At 34.4% G+C, this 22,306-nt stretch overlaps 2 protein-coding genes across 3 annotated transcripts; one reads left to right on the top strand and one right to left on the bottom strand.

The window, feature by feature from the left end:
* Positions 1-8,605: 8,605 nt before the first annotated feature.
* On the top strand, positions 8,606-18,020 carry LOC118048531 (uncharacterized). The gene is given in 19 exon segments (XM_035058268.2): positions 8,606-9,236; positions 9,825-9,894; positions 10,277-10,592; positions 10,595-11,160; positions 11,252-11,398; positions 11,522-11,635; positions 12,588-12,646; positions 12,974-13,040; positions 13,191-13,242; positions 13,346-13,438; positions 13,561-13,644; positions 13,758-14,158; positions 14,478-14,539; positions 14,716-14,785; positions 15,259-15,339; positions 15,511-15,612; positions 16,258-16,382; positions 16,842-16,917; positions 17,452-18,020. Coding segments are annotated over 19 exon segments (2,574 nt in total). The 5' UTR covers positions 8,606-9,189; the 3' UTR covers positions 17,494-18,020.
* Positions 18,021-18,139: 119 nt separating this feature from the next.
* On the bottom strand, positions 18,140-21,646 carry LOC118048532 (probable serine/threonine-protein kinase PBL7). 2 transcript variants are annotated; one of them, XM_035058269.2, is made up of 5 exons: positions 21,315-21,646; positions 20,415-20,605; positions 19,965-20,154; positions 19,498-19,889; positions 18,140-18,841 (listed from the first exon to the last, which is right to left on the bottom strand). In XM_035058269.2, the coding sequence occupies exons 1-5, from the start codon at positions 21,445-21,447 to the stop codon at positions 18,560-18,562; spliced, it is 1,188 nt and encodes a 395-aa protein (XP_034914160.1). In that variant the 5' UTR covers positions 21,448-21,646; the 3' UTR covers positions 18,140-18,559. The 2 variants fall into 2 exon arrangements, with proteins under 2 accessions (XP_034914160.1, XP_034914161.1); XM_035058270.2 differs by lacking the exon at positions 21,315-21,646 and having other exon boundaries at positions 20,362-20,554.
* Between the last annotated feature and the right edge of the window lie 660 nt (positions 21,647-22,306).

The raw sequence follows: 22,306 nt of genomic DNA, 5'->3' as shown, positions 1-22,306 counted from the left end.
TATCTTTCTAGGTCCAAGATATTGATAAAGAGATCTTAAATCAACTCATCAATCTTATGGGATATCTTTGTAGAGAAGTGAAACCAAAGACTTGTATATTGTTTATAAACCTCTCTTAGCTGATGAGTATGGTAAAGATCATCTCAACCAATAACTTAAGCTGTCAGGTGAAGTTCTAAGATATGACTTTATATTATTATTTAACACCCATTTCAAGTGAAAGGTCATTTGGGAGACTTGAAACTTCCCATGGTCCATAACCTTGTAAGATAATTTTATCAAATAAACGAGGATGGTCAGAATTTGATATTGTGCTCTTGCTCGTTTATTAAGGCCTGATATTATGTAAAAATACTCAACAATAGCTTAGCTATTATGTGAAGTGTAAGATTATAATATTATAATTATTCTCCTTAATCTAGGGTAATACCATAATAGTTTATTATGATAATATGCAATTGTGGACTAAATATGTACAAACAATATGCATGGATTAGTTGCTTCAATGTGGACTTTTATTTATCCGAAAAATTACCAAACTCTAGATTTCCTCATGCATTGTTCTATTTTAATGAAAGAAAAAAGAAAAATAATAAAGTTGGACTTTTAATCAACCCAAGTGGAATGAAAAATTAAAAAAAAATTAAAAATAGATAAATTACTCGAGCACATGGGCTAAGCCTGAAAGCTTGAACCCTGGTCATAAGTTAGGGAGAATTCTATAAAAAAAATTCAATAATTATAACACTTCATACCAATTAACCCATTAATGACTTGAAGATGAAATTGAAAAAAAAAATAAAAATTAAAAAAATTCCAAAAATATTTCGAGTACTAAAAGAAAAGGTATTTAGCTTATAGTTGAATAGTAAGTTTTTAAGCTTTTATAGTATGATAGTTAATTGTATTTTTATGGTAATTTGTTAACGTGCCTTTTTCATTTTATTTTGCTATTATTTTATTGCTAAATTAGTTCTTTTATTATCATCCAATATGAAATTAAATCTTCATCTTCCAACTATATTAAATTGTGCTAAGTGTAATTAAGGAGATTTAATTAATTTTCTTGAGTGTTGTCTAGTGAAATGAGCGAATCATTCTTTCCAATCTGTTTGGTTTATTTTTTCCTCTTATTTATAAAAGATACTTACCTTTAAAAGAAAAAATAATCTACAATTACTTCGATCCTATTGAAAATATTCAGCATTGACTATATCCGTGGATTAGTTTACTTCGTTAAATAAAACGGAATTACTTTTTAAATAATCTCAAAACCTAAATAATGTGTTGAGAAGAAAAAATTAATTCAGGTAAACTTCGTCCTACCTGGGCTCCGAAAACTGCACCCAACAAAGATTCTGTAAGAGTTAAAATGTAATTACGTCATTTGCAAAGGTCACTTTAATGTAGCTGCTGTTTGTTTTTTTAAAGTATAGTATAGTTAAAATAATTTTTTAATTTTTTATTATATATTAAAAAAAATTTAAATTACAAAATAAATATTTTTTCTAGCAGGTTTTCAGCACTACTATTATTCCCACTAACTTTTATATTCGGTGAAATAAAATTAATAAGATTTGATACATAAATTAAAATATATGTTATGCTTTCAGCGGCGTGTTAATAAAATGAGTTTTAATTGAGTAATTTTTGGTACGTAATTATTACACGTTTTTTAAACTAATTTCATAAAAATACCAATATTTATAAGTTATATTTTTTACTATAGCAATAATTTTAATTATAATTTTATCAAAACTATAACTAACTACTAACTACCCACACTTACTGACTTTATAAAACTTATTTTTATTTCGATCAAAACCACAAACTCTACCCAAAATAGAACACATTCCTGAGTATTTAAAAATCGAAACTTTTTGTACTGCAAGCATATGATCGTCGCAATTTGGACGTCAATTCAGTCCCAAATGCTGCTCCTTTCGACTATATAAAGGCCTGCGCAACTCGCAAAGCCTCAAATCATTACCCTCCAGATCACGCATATTATACAACCAAAAAACGAGCCTGAAACAACATGCACTATCCATTCCTGGCGACTGCTTTGCGTAGAGATCTCCTCCTGCTTCTCTATATTCTTCAACTTGCTGCTTGACTGTTTCAGTGACGTTCTCTAATTTTCTCTTTTGTTTTCCAAATGGGAAGTTGATAGAGCGTACCAGAAAATTGGCCCACCATTGATGCTACTTGCAGAGCAACTCCACCTTTGATGGAACTACCAAGTTTGTTTTCTCTATTTCTTTCTTTCCCTTTCGAGTTGTTTTGATTTGATAGTACATCTTAAGATCTTGTTTTCTTTAAATTAGCTGTTGTGCCGTGTTTAAGATTGTTTATACATCCATGCTACTGTCCATTTGCCCAGGCGAGTGGATCACCAGGAACTTCAAGGTTTCTTTTGCATTTCATCATCATCATCATCATCATCTTCAGTTATATCAAGGATGCTTATTTTTTTTTAATTTTTTTGTAACTTTAATTTTTCGATGGATTCAGGATTAACAACAATGAGATTAAGCTAGTTCCTCTCTATCCTATCAATAGGAGCCTGCTTTGCTATCAGTATCAAGAGGAGTTAGTACCCCAATATAGGTCAGTCATTCTAATAATTATTCTACTGCTCCATTAGTGCCTCTCTTTTTTATCAGTCACCTGTCACTCAGTACCCTATTGATTGACAAGAATTAATACACAATTGTTTACTCTTCTTTTTATTTTGTATCAATCTAGCATGCATCTTTTTTTTCAAAACCACCATAGTAGAGTGATCATGTGTTATGAGTTGTAATAGCTTTGTTTTAGTCATTGTCGCGAGTCTGGTGGCGGGTCATGTACCATATGGCTTTCTCGTAAGTTGCTGTAAAATGGGCGTATACGATACTAATCCGATACTATCACTCACTAGGTCAGGAACTTAAAATGGTTTTGGTGGGACAAACCCAAAAGGGGGCTGCGGAGAGATTAACCGGGCGGTTTTTTTTCTAAGCTTGAGAGAGCATAGGGGGGGCCTGATATCTAGATTCGAGACTTAGCCTATTGTAATCTCTTTCGTGATCTTGCATATGAAAAAAAATTTCCTACCGGAGAAGATAGGAACTCCTGCAACTTTGTTGTCCATTTTTGGATACGTGAGATTTATGGATAACTGGTGTTAGTTACTAATATGATACCTAGTTACATCAAGTGCATAATGGTCAGTTTGTTTATCTATGCCACTGTTATATCATACTTGCGCATAGATGGTGTAGAACATGGCAAAGATTACGGGAAAAGTCTTGAATTGTATTAAGGACAAATAAAGATTAGCGCGTAGAATCTGATTGTGATTAATATTCTGAGAGCAAACTTTGAAGACCCAAGTAAGATGCAGATAATTCTGTTGCACTCTTAATGAAACTCTCCTGCAGACAAGCTACTTAGCGACAGAGTGAAGAGACAAAGAAAAGTTCTGCAGGATCCTGCTAAGAAAGAGTTGCTGAAGAGTTGTTCTCCTACACTGATAACATTCAACGGTACAGTGATACTGCATTCAAGGGGACCTGGCGAAGGAAGCTGGTAAAATCCAGATATTTCCTCTCCTTTCTAGCCTATGGTTGTATGCCAAACGGATTAACTTTAATTAGTAACGCATCAGTCCTGCTTTTGCATCACTTAGAAAATGCTCTGCATAAATTTGATGATGGGCCATTCTTCCTTGGTAAAGAATTCAGTTTGGTATGTTTTATTTTAATAATACTAGAGCCTAAACCTATTCTATTTTGATTGAACGTTCATGTATAGCACAATCACAGTTGCAACTTATTTGTTTTAATTCAGAAATGATGTGGGATGGTTGATCATGCCTTAACCACATTTATTCGGGCGTGTTCATTTGTCATTTATTTGTTTAAAAAATCATGTGTTGTCAGGTGGCACCATAGCCTATTATCCCATTTGTTGAAAGATTTCAATATTCATCTTGCCAGTAAGTTTTTAAGTACGATATTACTGCCGGCAGACAAAAAACTGGCATCTTGGATTGAGGTAATGTTTGAATATATTTCTACCAGCCATCCAACTCATTAAATTTAGTTATTCTTTGCCGAGATAGTTTATTTTATCCATCCATTTGATATTATATGTTTAACTCCACTCTGGGAATCTTTTGCTTCAAGTGTTTGCTTCTTCTTCTTTTTTTAATTCGATCCATGTCTAATGTTCTTGGACTTTGTTCCTCCCGGGAGTACCTGGTTCTGTACCTTGCCTTAACCCTCCGTTTTCTTCTTCTTTCTTCTTTTGGTCTCAAGATACCCTCTGCTTCTAGTAGTTTGCTGGATCTTCAATCTTTGCATGACTTGGGATTCATGTATAGTTATATTGATTTTGGCATCCTCTATAGTGTCTACTTCTCGAAGTGTTATGATGGAGGCAATCATGTTCTGTCGAGCAACTGACATTGGAGCCTAAATTTTCTAGTACACCCTGTCCTGGAACCAGTATTCCATATGCAGGAGTGAACAAGATTGCAGGCTTTACAAGCAGACAAAAAACTGATCGAAAGAGCGGTTGAATTTACAAGAAGCGCTTTGGTTAAAGCCACCAAAGTCATCTTGATATGCTTATAGCATCTAATATTTTTTTCCCTCCAAATTCGATGGTAGTTGATTGTTAAGTAAACAAATCTCCTCTTTATCATGCTCTGCAGGCTTAGATTTTTAAAATGCCACTGTTGATGAATAAGGCCTTGGTGTTTCATAGTGAATAAGATTGGTTGTCTTTTATCTACACTCCGAGAGGAGGATGCTGTGTACTTTTGGTTGCGCATCTCATGGTCGGTCTCCATGTGACGGTCTACTAGACTAGATAGCTCTAGATAAATAATGGTTGAAGCTCTCTGGACTTTTCCAGCAGACAGATTTTTATGCTTAATTTGGTTCACATTAGATAGAGTATATGGGGGGCCTGGGGCTCAATGGATTTTGTTAAGTTTCTGTTGCTTTGTGAGTTTCAATGGGCCATAGCCGGTACTAGTTGCTCGCTATACTTTAAGATTGTTCTGTTTATAGCAATTTATGTTGCCTCTCTTCTCTCTCTCTCTCCTCTCTCTCTATATATATATATATATATATATATTATATATATATATATATATATATATATATTATATTTATTATGAAGACCTTTTGCCCCGCAGATACAATGCCAAGCACGTTTATACTGATGGTGCCTGATAATATAACAGTTGGACCAAATAAATGCAATGCCAGTGGCAGATGTCGTACAGGCACTGACAATGATCTCCGTTTCTTACCCTTATCCTGTCCTGTATAAAGATTTTGCATCTTTATGGTATATTTTATCTATTTACTGGTCCAAACTTATTCATTCAAGATATTATGTACCAATTTGTTTCCTTCCGAGACAGACTAGAAAATAAAATAAAATAGATTAGAATTTTGTTGTTTGATAGTGAGATATAAAATAAAAATAATTGTGTTTATATATTTGTTAGCGTTAAGATTGATAACATAAAATAAAATATGAAAAAGTTTATTCAAACTTATATATGTAGAAAAAAAATTGATATTTATTTTTTAGTTAGATAATAAATATTATTCTCTAGAGATATGTTACATTATATCTACTATTTTAAAAATATATAAATTAAAATTCATTTTAAAATTATTTTATAAAACAAAAATTTATTTTTTTATATTTTTATTTTTATTTTCATCTCTTAAAACCAAAAATATTTTTATTCACTTATTTATATCATAGGGCACCAATAACTACTAAACGCCACTTTATTATTTAGCCACACTCTCTTCCCCATTACATGATAGTCGTTGTTTTTAGATCTGGTCTGGTTTTAAGATTTGGATTTCAGGTTTTGATCGGGTCATTAAAGTTAGCCTAGATTAATTTTTTAAAAAAAAAAACAAAAAAAAACATTATTTTAGTGAAAAAAAAAAATTAACAAGTACAATCGCAGTTTTTCTGAGATTTGCCCGGTTACACGATTTTTTATTTTTTTTTTATTTTTTTCTTTAATCTAGCTGTTCTAGCTTCGAGTTGGACCGAATTTCAAAACTATGATGATTAAAGAATTAAAAAATAAATTACAGTTAGTGTGACTCAAATCTGTTATACTCTACTGCCTAATAACAATTAGTAATAGTAAATGTTATTTTTGTGATGCCTAACTGCTAATTCCATTTCTAATATGATACAAAAAAAAATTCTAATTAAAAAAAAAAAAAGCATTGTTAAAATGGATAAAACTTTTGTTTTTACATTTTAAAAAATAGTTTTGAAAAAATTTGAATGTTTTTTTTCTTGATTTAAATTAATATATTTTTATTAATTTTTAGATTATTTTGATGCGTTGATTTAAAAAAAATTAAAAAATATATATTTTAATTATTTTTAATAAAAAAAAAACTTAAAAAAACAACCAACTACGCTTCCAAACAAGAACTACTTAGCAACCGTTGCTATCCAAGGGGGAGCTAGAATTATTTGTTAGGCGGGGGCCATTAATTAATATTAATAAAATATAATATTTATTTTACTTGATTGACATGAGCTGGAAAAAACCTTGTATAATTTAGTTTTATTCAAATAACTTTACTATAAACATATAATGATCTTTGTATGAGGTAAAAGTTTGAAGAAATATCAAATTTGAGTCAAAGCAATGAAGTTAATTTCATCTTCATAATATATTCATCACTTTAATGTTGCGTCTTTAATCTATTCAATATAAACATATAAAGTATTATAAGAAACATTAGCTAAAACGAAGCATTATTTATATTTGATAAACTTTGAAATAAAGCAAAAAATAATAAAGAACTATTCTCACTGATCAACGGGGTTCTTTGTAAAAAACTGAGGCCGCATTGGAGTTGCTCAATCATAACTTTAACATGCACATTGGAGTTGTTCACTAAGCGCGAGTTATCAATATTTTTTTTTGAAAAAAAAAAAACAATTCTTTTTATTTTGTCATGGCTTCAACCTAAAATCAAACACATATATCGTGAGAAAAAATTTATAATTTTGGTGATTCTGCTAAAAACAAAACATTTTAAAAAAAATCAAAGTATAATCAAAACAAACCAATGAAATATATCTAATTAAATTAAAAAAAAACACTATAACAAGAATTCAAAAGGAATTGGTAAAATTAGCAGATCTAAGAAAAAAATAAAAGCAAAAATGGTACCTTAATATATAAAAAAAACCTCATCAAATTATTAAACAAACATCTCAAAATAAAATAAAAATAGATTTTAAATTTAAGTTACCTTATTTTGTTTAATTGAAAAATAAATTAATTGCATGGCTCTATTTCAATTTTTTTCGTTGAAAATTTTTACTTATTAATTCATATTTATATTTTTGTTTTTTGACCGGCTGCAAAATTTATTGTGCAAAAGTAATGAAATTTATATTTACAAATTTATATTAGGGTACGTAAATTAATTTTAAAAAATTCAAATTGAAAAATTGCACTTATTATTACAATAAGAAAAACTTATTTTTGTATAGGAATAAAAAATTCTCATCCACACTTAATTACCTCTCTATATATATTATAGGGGCAGAATATTTTAGGGGGGCCCGGGTCCCCTGCTTGCCCCCCTCCTTCCGCCCTGCTGGGCCATATCCATGTAATAATGTCAATCAATAATAAATAATAATTTTATGTTTTGGAAAAAATTAAAGTACAAAAAGAAAAAAGAAAAGGAAAACATAACGGGATGAAAAATTAGAAGGGTGGGTGGCAAAATATATCTAGCTAGGTGAATCTGTGGCCGTGCTCTTGGACCAAATAAAAATTAGATTGTCAATGGCATGCAACAACTTACAAGTGGGGTATTTAGTAGTGTCATAAAAAGTTAATTTTTAAAGTATTTTTATTTGAAAATATATTAAAAATAATATTTTTATTTTATTTTTTATACTATCACATTAATACGATTTTAAAATATTAAAAAATAATATAATTTTTTTTTAAAAATACAGTTTAATCATTTCCAAAACAATTCAGTAAAAAAAAAAACGCAATGCAATGGGTGGGGGTATTGGCAATGATATGCTTTCCTATCTCTAACAAAGGAAATATAATTGACGTCCCATGCCACTTTTGTTTATTACCAGATTAGTCTCTCAAGTGTCATTAATAATTTTTTTGTTAATATAAAAAAAGTGATAGATTAAAAAAATCAAGTCCCAAGTTATTAAATTGCAAATTTAAATAATACTATAAGGAGTAGCAACAACAATAAATAAAATAATAATAAAAAACAATGAAAAAAACTATACCTGAACCTATTCGGATTATCAAACAACTTAATATTAATTTAATTATAAAAAAATAGAAAAAATATCAATTTAAAAAAAAAATCAAGCAAGTTTAGATGAACCTCTTAAATCTAGTCTAATTTAAAAAAAATTATAATTTATTAAAATATAAACCTGAATTTAATTAAAAAATTTAAATATCATTCAATTTAATTTTAAAAATAAATTTATTGAAAAACTATTAATAAAAATACTTGTAAAAAAAAAAGACTAAAATCTACAAGGATAAAAAAAACATTGAACCAATCAAACTCCTATGCTATAAGCCTCCTCCACTCAAGATTCATGATTTTGGCTCCAAAATATTGAAAAGAAATATCCACAATGTTTGCCAAGTAAACATCCATTTCACCAACAAAATTCTAGTCGTTTGAGCATTGAGCTTTGTATTCTGTCAACGATATTAAGAGAAAAGGTTGCTGTCCTCCCAGCAGGTCTGTAAATGAGAGACATAAATAGAGCCTGGACACTTATGGAAGGTGAATCAGAAATGAAGACGATAGTGATGGGCTCCCCACAGCCCTAAACGACACGTCGTGGAATGTGCAAACAGAGGGGGGTCAAAGTCAACCCAGCTGAGTTGATGGTGTTTATCTTTATTATTGATTAAAGGCCACGTCCTTTTACCCGCCTACGCAAACACAGCACGTGACAATCGATTCTGTAACGGCCAGGCCAGGCCGGAACAGAGCCAACAGCGGCTTCAAAACAAGCAGCTCACGATATAACAAGTCATGTATAGCAGCAGGAGAGGACGAGGCAAGATTCTAAGTAAATCAAGGAAACATCCTTAGATCTCGACAAATCATAACAAACCCGAAGATGATGGAGAAGAGCTTCAACCTCCTCCACATCATCCAACACAGAAGGTATTACAACAACGAACACTTCTCTTATTTCCACGTGTCATTTGATGCTCATCTCTCTCAAAATTCTTTGAAATGTTCTGGTTTTATTTTTTTTGCTCTCTCGTGAATCTCATAGCTGACGGTGTTGCATGCCTATAACAGTCTAGATTGAGCCCTTTATAAAAAAAAAAAAAAATTTCGGATGCTTTAATGATAGTGAATGAAATGCCTAGTTGGTTTTTCAAGAAATTGTGAGGGTGATATGTATAGATTATCATGAGAGGTGTAAAATTGTGATATTGGCACGTTTAAATGAAAAGAGAGAGCTATGGGAAGTAGGATTGGAATTATACGTGTGAAGGATGTTGTTGTCCTTGTTGAGTAGGCGTGCGTTGGAGGTTGAATCCAGGCAAGTTCAATTCCATTACATTCAAGGTTTCTTACATTCGTGTTTAAAGATCTTGTTTTTGGCAATATGTTGTCCCTTTTCTTTTTTAATGAATGAATTTGTTTGCATTGAGTGCTTTCATTTTCTCCGAAATGGGGATTTTCGATGACTGATTTGGGGGTATTTGAGAATGAAGAAATTGTTGCTGATGATGTCAACAGGGACGGCTATGGATTTGCTTTAAGACCTCAACACATACAAAGATATAGAGATTACGCAAATATCTATAAGGTATGGCAGACACATATTAAGAAATTTTCTCAAATCAAGATGTTTAGCGTAAGTGATTGGCGTGGATCATTTTTAGAATCATTGACCTTGTATCGAGAATTGATAAAATGATATGATTGGAAAGCAAATGGTATTAGACAGTTGCAATTTCTTTCTAACTTCTGGTGTAAAGAAACATTAGTTTCTCATCACTAAATTGAGGATATAATATATATATGTTATCCTCTTGTTTCTTGTTCAAATGTTTCTTCAGTTCTTATTTCGCTGAATTTGTGTCACCGAGTATTGTGAAGTGTTGAGTATAGGACAGTGAAAGCAATTGTAAAATTAAAGAGTTAAAAGGTGTTTTCACTCCAATACAGTAGTACTTTTATGGTATCAGGAGGAGGAAGAGGAAAGGTCATATAAATGGAACAACTTCATTGAACAGCAAGCAAAATCTAATCATTCTAGCTCTTCCGAGGAGGAATGTAGAGAGAAATTGCAGGCTGAGGCTGATGAGTTGAGAGAAGAGACTGTTTTTGAAAGGGGCCGGGAGGAGGATGATTCAAGTGACAAGAATTCAGATTCTGATGGTTCAACCAAAAGTTATCCTGGGAAAGAGGTCAAACTTTCAGAGCAACCTGAGAAGGAGGTGCAACTTTCAGAGGAACCAGAGAAGGAGGTGCAACGATCAGAGCAACCTGAGAAGGAGGTGCAACGATCATGAACTTTCAGAGGAACCAGCAACATTCAGAGCAACCTGAGAAGGAGGTGAAACATTCGGAGCAACCTGAGAAGGAGGACGATCTTTCAGAGGAACCAGAGAAGGAGGTACAACTTTCAGAGGAACCTCAGAAGGAGGTGCAAGCTTCACAAATACAAGAAAGGGAGACACTGCTTTCAAAAGAATCTGACAAGGAGGGGCAGCTTTTAAAAGAAACAAAGGCCAACAAGGTTCAATCGTGGTCTTGGACGAGACCATCTCTTCATGTTATTGAGAATATGATGAGTTCACGAGTTAAGAACATAAAGGATATGAAATACAGGCATAATACCATAAACGGAGACCATCTTCCATCTATAAAAAAGACAGGATCTTCAGGAGGAGCCTCTGTGGCGGAAATTGACAAGGAATTATGCATTAAAGAGACTTCTGATGACAATGTTGACAAATCCACAGAAGAAACCAACATGGATAGTAAGGAGTCCCCTGAATCATTCTTTCCTTGGAAAGAGCTCGAGTTCCTCGTCCGTGGGGGAGTTCCAAAGGATCTCAGGGGAGAGGTAAATCTGACACTGTTGAGTTTATCAATGGACTTTTTAACTCCTTATATGTGCAAAAGTACATCTTCCATGTATGATTCTGACATTATAGGTGTGGCAAGCCTTTGTCGGTGTGAAGACACGTCGAGTGGAGAGATATTATGAGGGGCTTCTTGCTGAAGAAACTAATACAGATGAAAGCAAGGAACACAATAACTCAAATGCTGCACCCAGAAAATGGAAAAAGCAGATTGAGAAGGTCATTAGATGCATGTACCTTGGATTTTATGGTTCAGTCTTTTAAATTTGTAGGTTCCAATTCTTTTTCTTTGGGTTGCAATCAAGTTTTCTCCCTAGAATGATTTTTGTGTTTACTTTACAGGACATACCACGAACTTTCCCAGGTCATCCTGCCTTGGATGAGCGTGGTAGGGATTCCTTGAGGCGTGTACTTGTTGCATATGCTCGACATAACCCTTCAGTGGGGTATTGTCAGGTAATTAGGATCTGACCAAGCCTTCTTTGTTAATTCTAACGATCCAAATAATTCCTTGATTTTTTTTAGCTCAATCTTTTCTTTTTGGGCCCAAAATTGTGTAGACATTTTTCTTTTGACTAATAACTACAGAATGAAGTCAAAGCCTAAGCTCCATCACACTAACCAACTTTTGAGACAGCTATGCTAGTGATATTTGTTAGATTGCCCTTCTAAATTTCTTTTTGTTTCTCCTTTCTCTCTCTCCAGCCCTCAATCTCGTTCTTTTCATTCGCCATTTCCTCTGCAGTTTCATTTTCTTATAACCAGTTCACTGTTCATTATGTTTTACTTTCTTGGTTTCTGGTAATTAAACACTAGTGTCATAATTTAAAGTAATTGACGCTCAAGACCTCATAATTGAAAAAAAAAAGATTTTTATGCAAAGCTTATCCTTGTTGTATGAAAGGAAGAAGTCATTGTTTTCCTGAAAAGAGATGAATTTGAAGGTTTTTGAACATATCAGGGTCTGATTTGCTCCAAACTAACTTTATTGGCAAACCTGAGTTTTTTAAGTGATCAGGTTAGGTAATAGGCTGTACACCAGTCATAACAGGCTCGACTTGCTTCAACTGGCCATCCTTTTACCATATCCCTAATCCTTGAACTATCTTTATGTATTGATTATTGTCTAATGGTGACCTTGGCTGTTTCTATTTTTGAGGGCACTTCTTAAGCCAAAGAAACAAGGGGGGAAACTGATTTCTTGATTTGGATTGTTAACTGATATATTATTAAAACATTCCTGCAAGAACTATGACATAAAAATCTGCTACTTTGGTTGTCTGTTACCTTTGTATTTCTGCAGTTTGTTCCGTTAAATGCAACTCATGTGATAGGCTTCTTTTAATATAATGCAGACTGGTGTGATCTCTTTTATTACTTACCTTAATTAGTATGAAAACATTTGCAGGCAATGAATTTCTTTGCTGGCTTATTGCTCCTTCTGATGCCTGAAGAAAATGCCTTTTGGTAGGTTTGAGTAGCTCATTTCTTTCATCTATTGCTTTAAACAAGGTACATGCTCTCTAAAGTAACCAGGGATAATTATTTAATAAAACATCTGAATGGGGCATTGTGAGTATGGAATGGAATTGAAATTGTTGGCTTTATATTTGGGACCCAAATTTCATTTCCCCCCTTTTTCATTAGGAATGGACTTGAAAAGTTTTTGCATTTGTTTTTACTTTATATGTTTCCTCCATTAATCTGCACATGCATCCATGAAGCAAATTGACAACAAGCTAACTGTAGCCAAGTTAGTTTTATGAACTGGTTTGTTTTGGTGGAACTTCTCAGGACTTTGGTGGGCATTCTTGATGACTATTTTGATGGCTACTATACAGAAGAAATGATAGAATCTCAGGTGATATTCATCAAGATTTTCTTAGTGACAGTTGTTGTTTTTGCCTTGGCATATATTTTGATGTTCATTCGATTCTGATAGATCCACTTTTCAAATGGGGGTTCTTTTCAGTAGTTGAATGTTGATTAAAAAAATTCTTTGTTTCATTAGGTGGACCAACTTGTTTTTGAGGAGTTGATACGTGAAAAATTTCCTAAATTGGGTTTGTCCATCTACAGAAGCTGTTATGTTGATAAGTATTGTGGTTCTGTTCTTACATTAAGCAGCATGTATGGTTCTTTTATTCCTTTATGCTTCTGGTGCAGTTAATCATCTGGATTACTTGGGAGTGCAGGTGGCATGGATCTCTGGACCCTGGTTCCTCTCCATTTTCATCAATATGCTTCCCTGGGAAAGTGGTGAGCTTGGGTGGTTTCATATGGCATTGCATATTTTAAACTGAGTTTTGTTTCATGCTCTAGTTTTTCTTTATTCTCTTGTTTCAGATTGACTTGAATCTTTGCTATTCCTTTTTTTTCAGTTCTCCGAGTTTGGGATGTTCTTCTTTTTGAAGGAAATCGTGTAATGCTGTTTCAAACAGCTCTTGCTTTAATGGAGTTATATGGTAGTTGAATGCACACAGACACACTATGAGGACATGTTTTATTTAAATTGTGAATCAGTGATTTTTTTGAGTATTTAAGATGACTTGATTCCAAGCCATGTAATTTCTTGTAGGTCCAGCATTAGTTACAACTAAAGATGCTGGGGACGCGATCACTTTATTGCAATCACTTGCAGGGTCAACATTTGATAGCAGCCAGCTTGTTTTGACTGCTTGCATAGGTTATTTGGCAGTAACCGAAGCTAGATTACTACAGTTGAGAGAAAAGCATAGACCAGCTGTGCTTGTAGTAGTTGAGGAAAGATCAAAAGGGGGAAGAGTTTGGAAGGGTTCAAAAGGGCTTGCATCTAAGTTGTACAGTTTTAAGCATGATCCTGGATCTCTAGTAGAAGAAAAAAAAGTAAGCGAGGGAGACAAGTCCTTATTGGAATCTCACTCCTCTAATCTGGATGATTTGCTCAGTGGCTTAAGTGTTGACCCAGAAGTAGATTCTTTACCAGATCTTCAAGAACAGGTAATTTTTCTCTTCCTTCCTTCTTTGCACTGTAGTGCTGCTTTCCTGAGTTATGAAAGTCATCCACCTGATGCTAGATCCATGTTTGAAGATTCACAAATACCATCCTTTGGTGCTGCTTTATTTTGATGAATTTCTATTCCTGTGATAGCTGACAATTTTTGTGCTTTCCCTAATTTAACATTTTCCTGGTTAAAATTTCCAATTATATTTGCAAAAGTTATTTGAGGCTTAATAATGTTACTTGTGATTGTGTGGGAAATTCATGCAATTCACTTCCCTCTCATTTAAATTTCAGCAATTAACAGCTTTTGTGCAGGTGGTTTGGCTAAAGGTTGAGTTGTGCAGATTGATGGAGGAGAAAAGATCTGCCATACTCAGGTTAGTGCCTTCTAATTTCTGCAATCTTTTGGCATGCATTTTTACTTTTTCTCTGGATCATATTTGATGAAGAAAGCACTACAAAAATGAGATGCACAATGTAGGAGCCTATCTTCTGTCAAAAATTCATGGTTTACTTCCTCTAATATTCTGCTTGAGTTTTTTTTCTTTTCCAGAGCCGAGGAGCTTGAGACAGCACTAATGGAGATGGTCCAACAAGATAATCGACGACAATTGAGTGCAAAGGTATATTCAAAGTTGATTCAAACAACCATTATTGCTTCTGAATACATGACAAAATAGATACATGTTCTGGTATACATGCAAAGCACTTTCCTCCCTCTGCTCGTAAGTGTTTTGTGTTGTTTTTGGAATTTTTATTGAACCATTTACATAGATTTTCTCAACTTGGTGTGGTTTGGTACCCTCAATTTGGTGTCATATTTTTTCCTCTCTGTAGTCGATTGACTTTTTGTATTCATGCAGCTCCAATGCATAAGACTTAAATTTGTTGTATATTCAAATTATAATTACTATCACCCCATTCTAGTCTCCCACCATGTTTACTTGACTGGTTGATTGATGCAAAGCTGATAAATGAGAATCCTGATATAAAAGTTCGTTATAAATGTCCACAATCCAGGAGCTAGTCACAAAGTCTATCCATTTTTTAGCCTCAAGCCACTCTACTTGCTGCGAAACTAAAATTTGTTCTGCAGGTTGAGCAGTTGGAGCAAGAGGTAGCTGATCTAAGGCAAGCCCTTGCCAATAAGAAAGAACAAGAAGCCGCAATGCTTAAGGTTAATATTTCCTAATATTTTTCCATGATTTCTAATTTTTTTAGTGAGTAAAAATACATACTCTATCATGTGTTTATGGAAAAAGGATTCCTATTCTATATAATATTAGGAACTCATTTATAATATGTATATTATTATGTATAATATGCATATTATTCGCATTATCTGTAGGTCCTGATTCGGGTAGAGCAAGAACAGAAGATAACTGAAGAAGCTCGAATAGGGGCTGAGCAAGATGCAGCTGCACAAAGATATGCAGTAAATGTGTTTCAGGTTCTTGTTATACAAGATTACAATAGACCATAGATTTACATTTATGGAAATAAAGAGTACTGAATTGTTTGTTGGGTTTTGAGAAAGTACCTATTTTATTTTCGAAGTTAAATTTCTAGAATACAGGGGCATGCCTTCTCCTATCCTATCAAAATGAAATAGATCTTATCGAGAAGCTAATGACCCTGGGAGGCATTTTTTTCCATCAAGCAGTTTTTGTTCACCCTGGATCTTGATCTTAGTCAGGGTCATGGTTTTATTCTATGATAATGTTCTTTGTGTGATATAACTCAGTTTGATTAAAAAGATAGAACTACTGTGCCGAACACAATTTTGGTAATTAAGGATTAAATTCATATCAGGAAGTCTTGAGCATAGATCAAAGCTTGAAATTAATTTCATTCTCCAGAGAACTTAGCATAATATTTATCTGGTCCTTCATCCAGTTTTTTTAAACTGTCACCCATTGCTGTGGGGAAAAAAAAAGAACTATATGATGAGGTAGGCTGGAACTTTTATCCAGGAGATTGTTCCATTTTTCTCTCCTTGCCAACATCGTTGTAGATCCAAGAACTCAGCATAATACGTCACTTTCTGTCTTTGAACTACACAGCTATATTGATTCACAATAAGTTATGTGCGCAGGAAAAATATGAGAAGGCTGTGGCTTCACTTGCTCAGATGGAACAGAGAGTGGTCATGGCTGAATCAATGTTAGAGGCTACCGTACAGTACCAGTCTGGCAAAGCTAAGGCACTATCTTCACCAAGGTAGACGAGAAATCTGTGTTTCTTATGAATATTTACTTCCTCATGGATAAGATCTAATAAGTTTTCATGATAGTCCTTTTAACAAATGTAGCCAACTGTCAATCACAGCATAAAAATGAAACATCCTAAAAATTCTCGAAAGGTCCTATGAATCAGGGGTCGGGTTTTCTGGCAAGCTTAATATTTTCATGTGTGGACCGCAGCGGTAATGCATCTAGTCATGTTTTGCATGCTGTGATTTTCCAGCGCATTTTATAAGCACGTTCCTATTGCCATGAAATCCATTGATTCATCAAGTCGTACTTTTAGCTCCTAGATTTCTTCACTTGCAAGTAAATCCTTCCTCCACTAGCTCAATTTGGGCACACAGGGGTGGGGGGGGGGGGGCGTATTACGTGTGCTCCTTCGTTTGTGTTCTTATCATGAGCTGCAATTTTTTTATTTCTAACTCATTTATAGGTCAGTGAGCTCCTCTGTGGGAAGTCCCAGAAGAAGGATAGGCCTATTTGGCCTCGGCTGGCGTGACCGGAACAAGGTAAGTTTTTGCACATAAACAGTACACACCTGATTTCTCATAACTGTAAATGCTCAAAAAACAACCTCTAATCATGTGGAGAGAGAGAGAGGGAGGTTAAATCTACTTGTAAGCATTCACTACTAGAATTTCTATGTTGAAATATGCAAAAGACGAGAATCCTCCGCAATTTTGGACCATTAACTGCGGAGTGTAACTAGCCAATCTCATTGTCCCCCTGGGTTTTTTTTTTTTAATCTTTTTCAGTCTAAGATTTTCCAATGGATAAAGCACTTAGTTAGTGTTTGGGATTGGTGCAACGATTGTATTTTAAAATTGTTTGAAAATGTATCAAAATAATTTATTTTTTATTTTTTAAAATTTATTTTTGATATTAGCCTATCAAAACAATCTAAAATCATTAAAAAAAAAAACAATTTTCAAGAGTGATTTTTGAAAGAAAGAAAGAAACACAATCTTCATCGAGTTTGAGCTACAATGCATTGTGATTGTTTTCAATCTGACAGCTTAACATTTATAAAATTTGTATGGCAGGACAAAGACAAACCGACTAATGATGATACTGGCACCAGTTAATCTAGCAATGAGGGGAAAAACTCGAGCACTTTGTAGAAAGGTAGAAACAACCAAGAAGAGGGGTAGGATGGAATTAGGGGACGACTTTTACACCATTCATTCTCGGCAACATGGCACCTGTTGCTCAAGAACTCACTGATTTGTGCCTGTAATTATGCATGGACAGATAGGTCGGAGTAAAGGAGCCTTGTATCTGCATCGATGCCAAATCAAAATAATTAGACAATTCTTTGCCCTTACATGATGAATTTATATGTGCAAGAGTTGGCTGGTCCTGGTGGATCCGTTTTGCTCTCTGACATGTTTTTAAACCTTATCGAGACAAAAGATCCACAGTCGCGACAGATGCCACATGTGATGGTCGGTCTTGGGGCTGGAAAAAAAAAATGCCGAGATTTTGGCGCAAGGATGCTGTACGGATGTATTAAGATCATTAACATGTTTTATTGTTTGTGATGCTACCATGTCACCACGTTTCAGGTGAAACAAACGCTAATAGTTGCTGGGTTCCATGTTGCCCTTGGCCATCTCAGATTGTTCCATTTTTTTACAACTACAAGAAGATTGATGAGCATGACATGTTTTGAGAATCATCTGTTTACCATGACATTAAAGCAAGTGTTTAAAAAAAAAAAAAAACTTTCCATGAGAACATCAATCCATTATTGCAATATCATCGTGCTTCAAACTGTTGTCTTCGGCACGGGTCGAATACATGGCGGAGCTATACAGCCAGATGTATTTATAGGATCACAACAACCCAGGTTCCAGTATCTCCTGATAATAACTGGAGTGGGGAAACATGCTGATCTAGAATGATACAAAATTTGATAGCAAGGAAAAAATGAGAAATGAGCTGACAATGGAACTCTGGAGCTTTGTGAGGTTGTGATCCACATGGATTCGAAAGGAAACTACTAACTCATAATACAATCCATTAGGCATCCATCAAGACTTTTCTTGGCAGTAAGTCGGGCAAGGAGTCTGCTTGGAACTCTAAATCTCAGTTACTTGCACACAAGGATAAAGCAATGTTAATTTCCTTGTTTGATTTCTCTCAGATCCACTACCATAGAATTTTACCGCCCCTCTTTGCTCTAGGAGGAGGCGAGGCAGGGGGGTAGCGGGATCTCTGGCCTGTCTCTGCATCAGGATCATGTTTTTGACAAGCAAGGTAAGTCAAAGCTGTGACAACATCAGCTATGACGGGGCGCATATTAGGCTGCTCTTGAACACACATCGCTGCAACAGCAAGAGCTTGGTACAAGCCCCTTGGAGGATACTGACCTTGAAGCATTGGATCAGCTATGTCTGAGAATTTTTTTCTGTCTTTGAACAAAGGTCTTGCCTGTAATAGAAGAGATCAAATATGCATAATCAAGCTGCAAATCACCACCTTTACACAATTCTCATCAATGATAAGTGCACAAGATTATCAGGGGGGGAGTAAATGGATTACCAAGGATGTGATCAAATTTTTGGATTTCGTGGTTAAAATTGTTGGTAGTTTCAGTGAACATTTGTTTACTGCAGGTAGAGTCGGGTTTATTTTTCTTTCAAAGTGCCTCTAGGTAATTACTGGCACAAGATAACTGCAATTTTAATATTGCCTTCAGCCTCTATCAGGGTCATCAATAGTATCAAAACATTTAAAGCACTGTATTCACCAGCCATCCACCACAAATTCAATGAAAAACAAATCAACATCGGATTGAAATCATAGAAAAAAGAGTGTAAGATTATACATGCGATGACACGCTAAAGTCAAAGTTCATTTGACAGCATATTTTTGACAGCACAATCAGTGATAGAACACCCTCTTAAAAGAATAATATTGTCTATAAAACCTTATACCAACCTCCCAGAACCAGTGACTGGTTGTGCAGACTGATGAAATGATAATGGCAGGAAAAAATAAGGGATCATAGATCTCAACAGGACCAAGCAGGGTCTCAAAACTTATTTTTCAACAACAATAAAATGATAAAGTTAAGGATCCCGTACCCATGCAACCAGATTCTGCTCCCCTGTAGCTTTTGAATTGTCAATTGCCTTCCGCCCTGTAATGATTTCCAGTAGAACAACCCCAAAGCTATAAACATCTGATTTCAGAGTTAGTTGCCCAGTCATTGCATATTCTGGTGCACAGTATCCATAGGTGCCCATAACTCTAGTAGATACATGGGTGTTATCCCCAACAGGACCCAGTTTAGCCAAGCCAAAATCTGATAGCTTGGGATGATAACCTTCACCAAGCAAAATGTTGGAACATTTTAAATCTCGGTATATAACTGGGGGGCTAGCTTTATCATGCAAGTGCTCCAATCCTTTCGCTGCCCCAGCAGCTATTTTCATTCTTGTGTTCCAATCAAGCCAGTTCTTACCAGGTGAAACTTCTGCAAAAGATTCGATTCAGCCCAACAGCCAGATTAAAAAGTAGATGCTAATAAAAAAGAACATAATGTATATACCATGTAGGTGGTCCTCTAAAGATCCTAGAGGCATGTATTCATAAACCAAAAGCCTTTGATCTCCATCAGCGCAATAACCAATCAGATTAACAAGGTTAGGGTGGTGAAGTAGACTTAACATCAACACTTCAACTAGGAACTCCCTGTTCCCTTGCAAACCATTACGATTAAGTTGCTTGATGGCCACAACCTGCACCAAAGATAAAAGAGAGATTCACCTTTCACCATACACATCATATTCATGATAGAAGCCCCATTTTTTTTAACAAGTTAATGATCAAATCTCACACGCTAAGCTTCTATAAGAATTGTGCATGTGTGATCCAAAAAATAGCATTCAGAAGAAATAATGAGAACCATGAGATTAGCAGCACGAATTAGAATATGCAAGACTTACACGCTGCTTGGAAATCTGACTCGTTCTCTACATAAAGTAAGAAGTTGACCAACCTGATTAGTGCTTTCCAGATATCCTTTATACACTCTTCCAAAACCTCCCTCACCTAAAAGACATTCCGCTCTAAAGTTTTTAGTTGCAAATGCCAATTCACGGAATGTAAAAGTCTGTGCTGTAGTGCTATCAGACCCTCCATTTTTAGAATCCCCCTTAACACGCAAAGGGTAATCATTCCTCAATCTCTCTGCAAACACAAACGGGGGAGAAAAGGATGAAGACAATAAATGATTTGGAAAGTGTCAAAGTAGGGTTTCCACCAATAGAGGAAACCAAACCACAACCATCAACAGCTCAAAAGCAAACACGTATTAAGAGAAGCAAACACCAACAAGCAAATGAATTCTTGTAATGATCCAAAGAAAACAAAAATTTATAAACAATACTGTCCCTGTTCACAAGGCAACAGCAAACAATCTTAGCACCCACTCATCCTCACAATGGAACTCGTAATTTGTGATCTAAAATAAAATCAAGTCCATTTAGAATAAAAAAACGCGAGGATCCATGAAACCATAGTACTTCGTAGGTATGGGAAAACACAAAGAAGGATAATGAATTAGTGATTGCTAAAACAAGTTAAGCTATTACGAGCTGTCTGAAAGTTATCATTCAGTTTTAGTTTGTTGGCTAGAAATACTTGCAACTATAAAACCAAAGTAAAATCTTTAGAATGAAAAACAAAGTAACATTATCGAACAAACGAGTGAATAGTCAATCACCGAACGTTCTTTACCTTTGCTCAGAAAAGGAGACAAAATCTCTGATCAATTAAGAAGACACCCAGATAAGAAAAGGCAAAAAACATTCATAATCAATAAAAAATAAATAACCAAATCCTATTATATTCAGAAAATCATAAGAAAAACCTGAAGTATAAGATTTAAAAGACAAACCTGGAGAGGTTTTGGTCTGATCAAGTGGTTTCTGGTTCACGATCACCCTATTGTTGTTGTTGTTGTTGTTGTTGTTGTTTTTCTTGTTCTTTGTAGCCCGTTTTGATATACCAGAACATGGTATCCATTCCATTGCTCTCTCTCTCTCAAACCTATCACTCTCTATCTACACAGTTTAAGCACTAGCTAAAGATAATTCAAGCGACTTTACTGATTGATACACAGTGGCCATGGACGTTGATGATATGGAGAGAGAAGTTGAAGAAGCCCAACAAGCGCGCCCTCTGTCCGTGCTCTTCTCTTTTTCATATTTGGTGATTGGAGGAAACGGTATTGTTTGGGCCATGTTCTTACGAAACGGTAGCGTTTTCAAGGGGATATCACGGTCTACTGATCACGGGTCCCACGAGTATCGAATATTCCTTTGTCAGGTCAATCAGTCAATAAAAATGGACGGTTTAGATGAGAGGTTTGTGCAAGCGTGTGATGCAGGGGTATGGAAGTAAAAAAGGAGGATGTATTTACTTACTTTTATTTCATTTCAGTAATAAGCAGGCTGCTGACGGCTTCAACTCTGGCTGGCACATTTCGCTCTAGTCAAATAAAAAAAATCAAAAATCAAAATAAAATAAATTTCATTTTATTCAAAATCTTAATTTATTCCAAAATTCTGCCTAGATTTATTAAAAAATTAAATTTTATAATTTATCTTGATTTATCTTATTTAGCGTAAAACCTAAATTATGAATTTAAAAAATTAATTTAATATATTATTATCTTGATATTTTTTAAAAATATATTAACCTTTTTTTTAGTCAAAATTATATTATTTTTTTCCGTCTTCGTGTGGTTTGTTTCGAGAATAGAATGAAAACCTCTCTCTCTTTGTTTGTATCTAGAAAGTCATGTCATGGAAAGAGAAAAGAGGAGGGGTGGGGTCGTCGTCGTCGTCTTCTAACATAATTCAAAGTTATTTTTTATGAAAAAGAAAA

This window comes from Populus alba, chromosome 6 (assembly GCF_005239225.2).
Source record: "Populus alba chromosome 6, ASM523922v2, whole genome shotgun sequence".
NCBI classification, from domain to species: domain Eukaryota; kingdom Viridiplantae; phylum Streptophyta; class Magnoliopsida; order Malpighiales; family Salicaceae; genus Populus; species Populus alba.
This window is presented reverse-complemented; position numbering and strand designations above follow the sequence as displayed.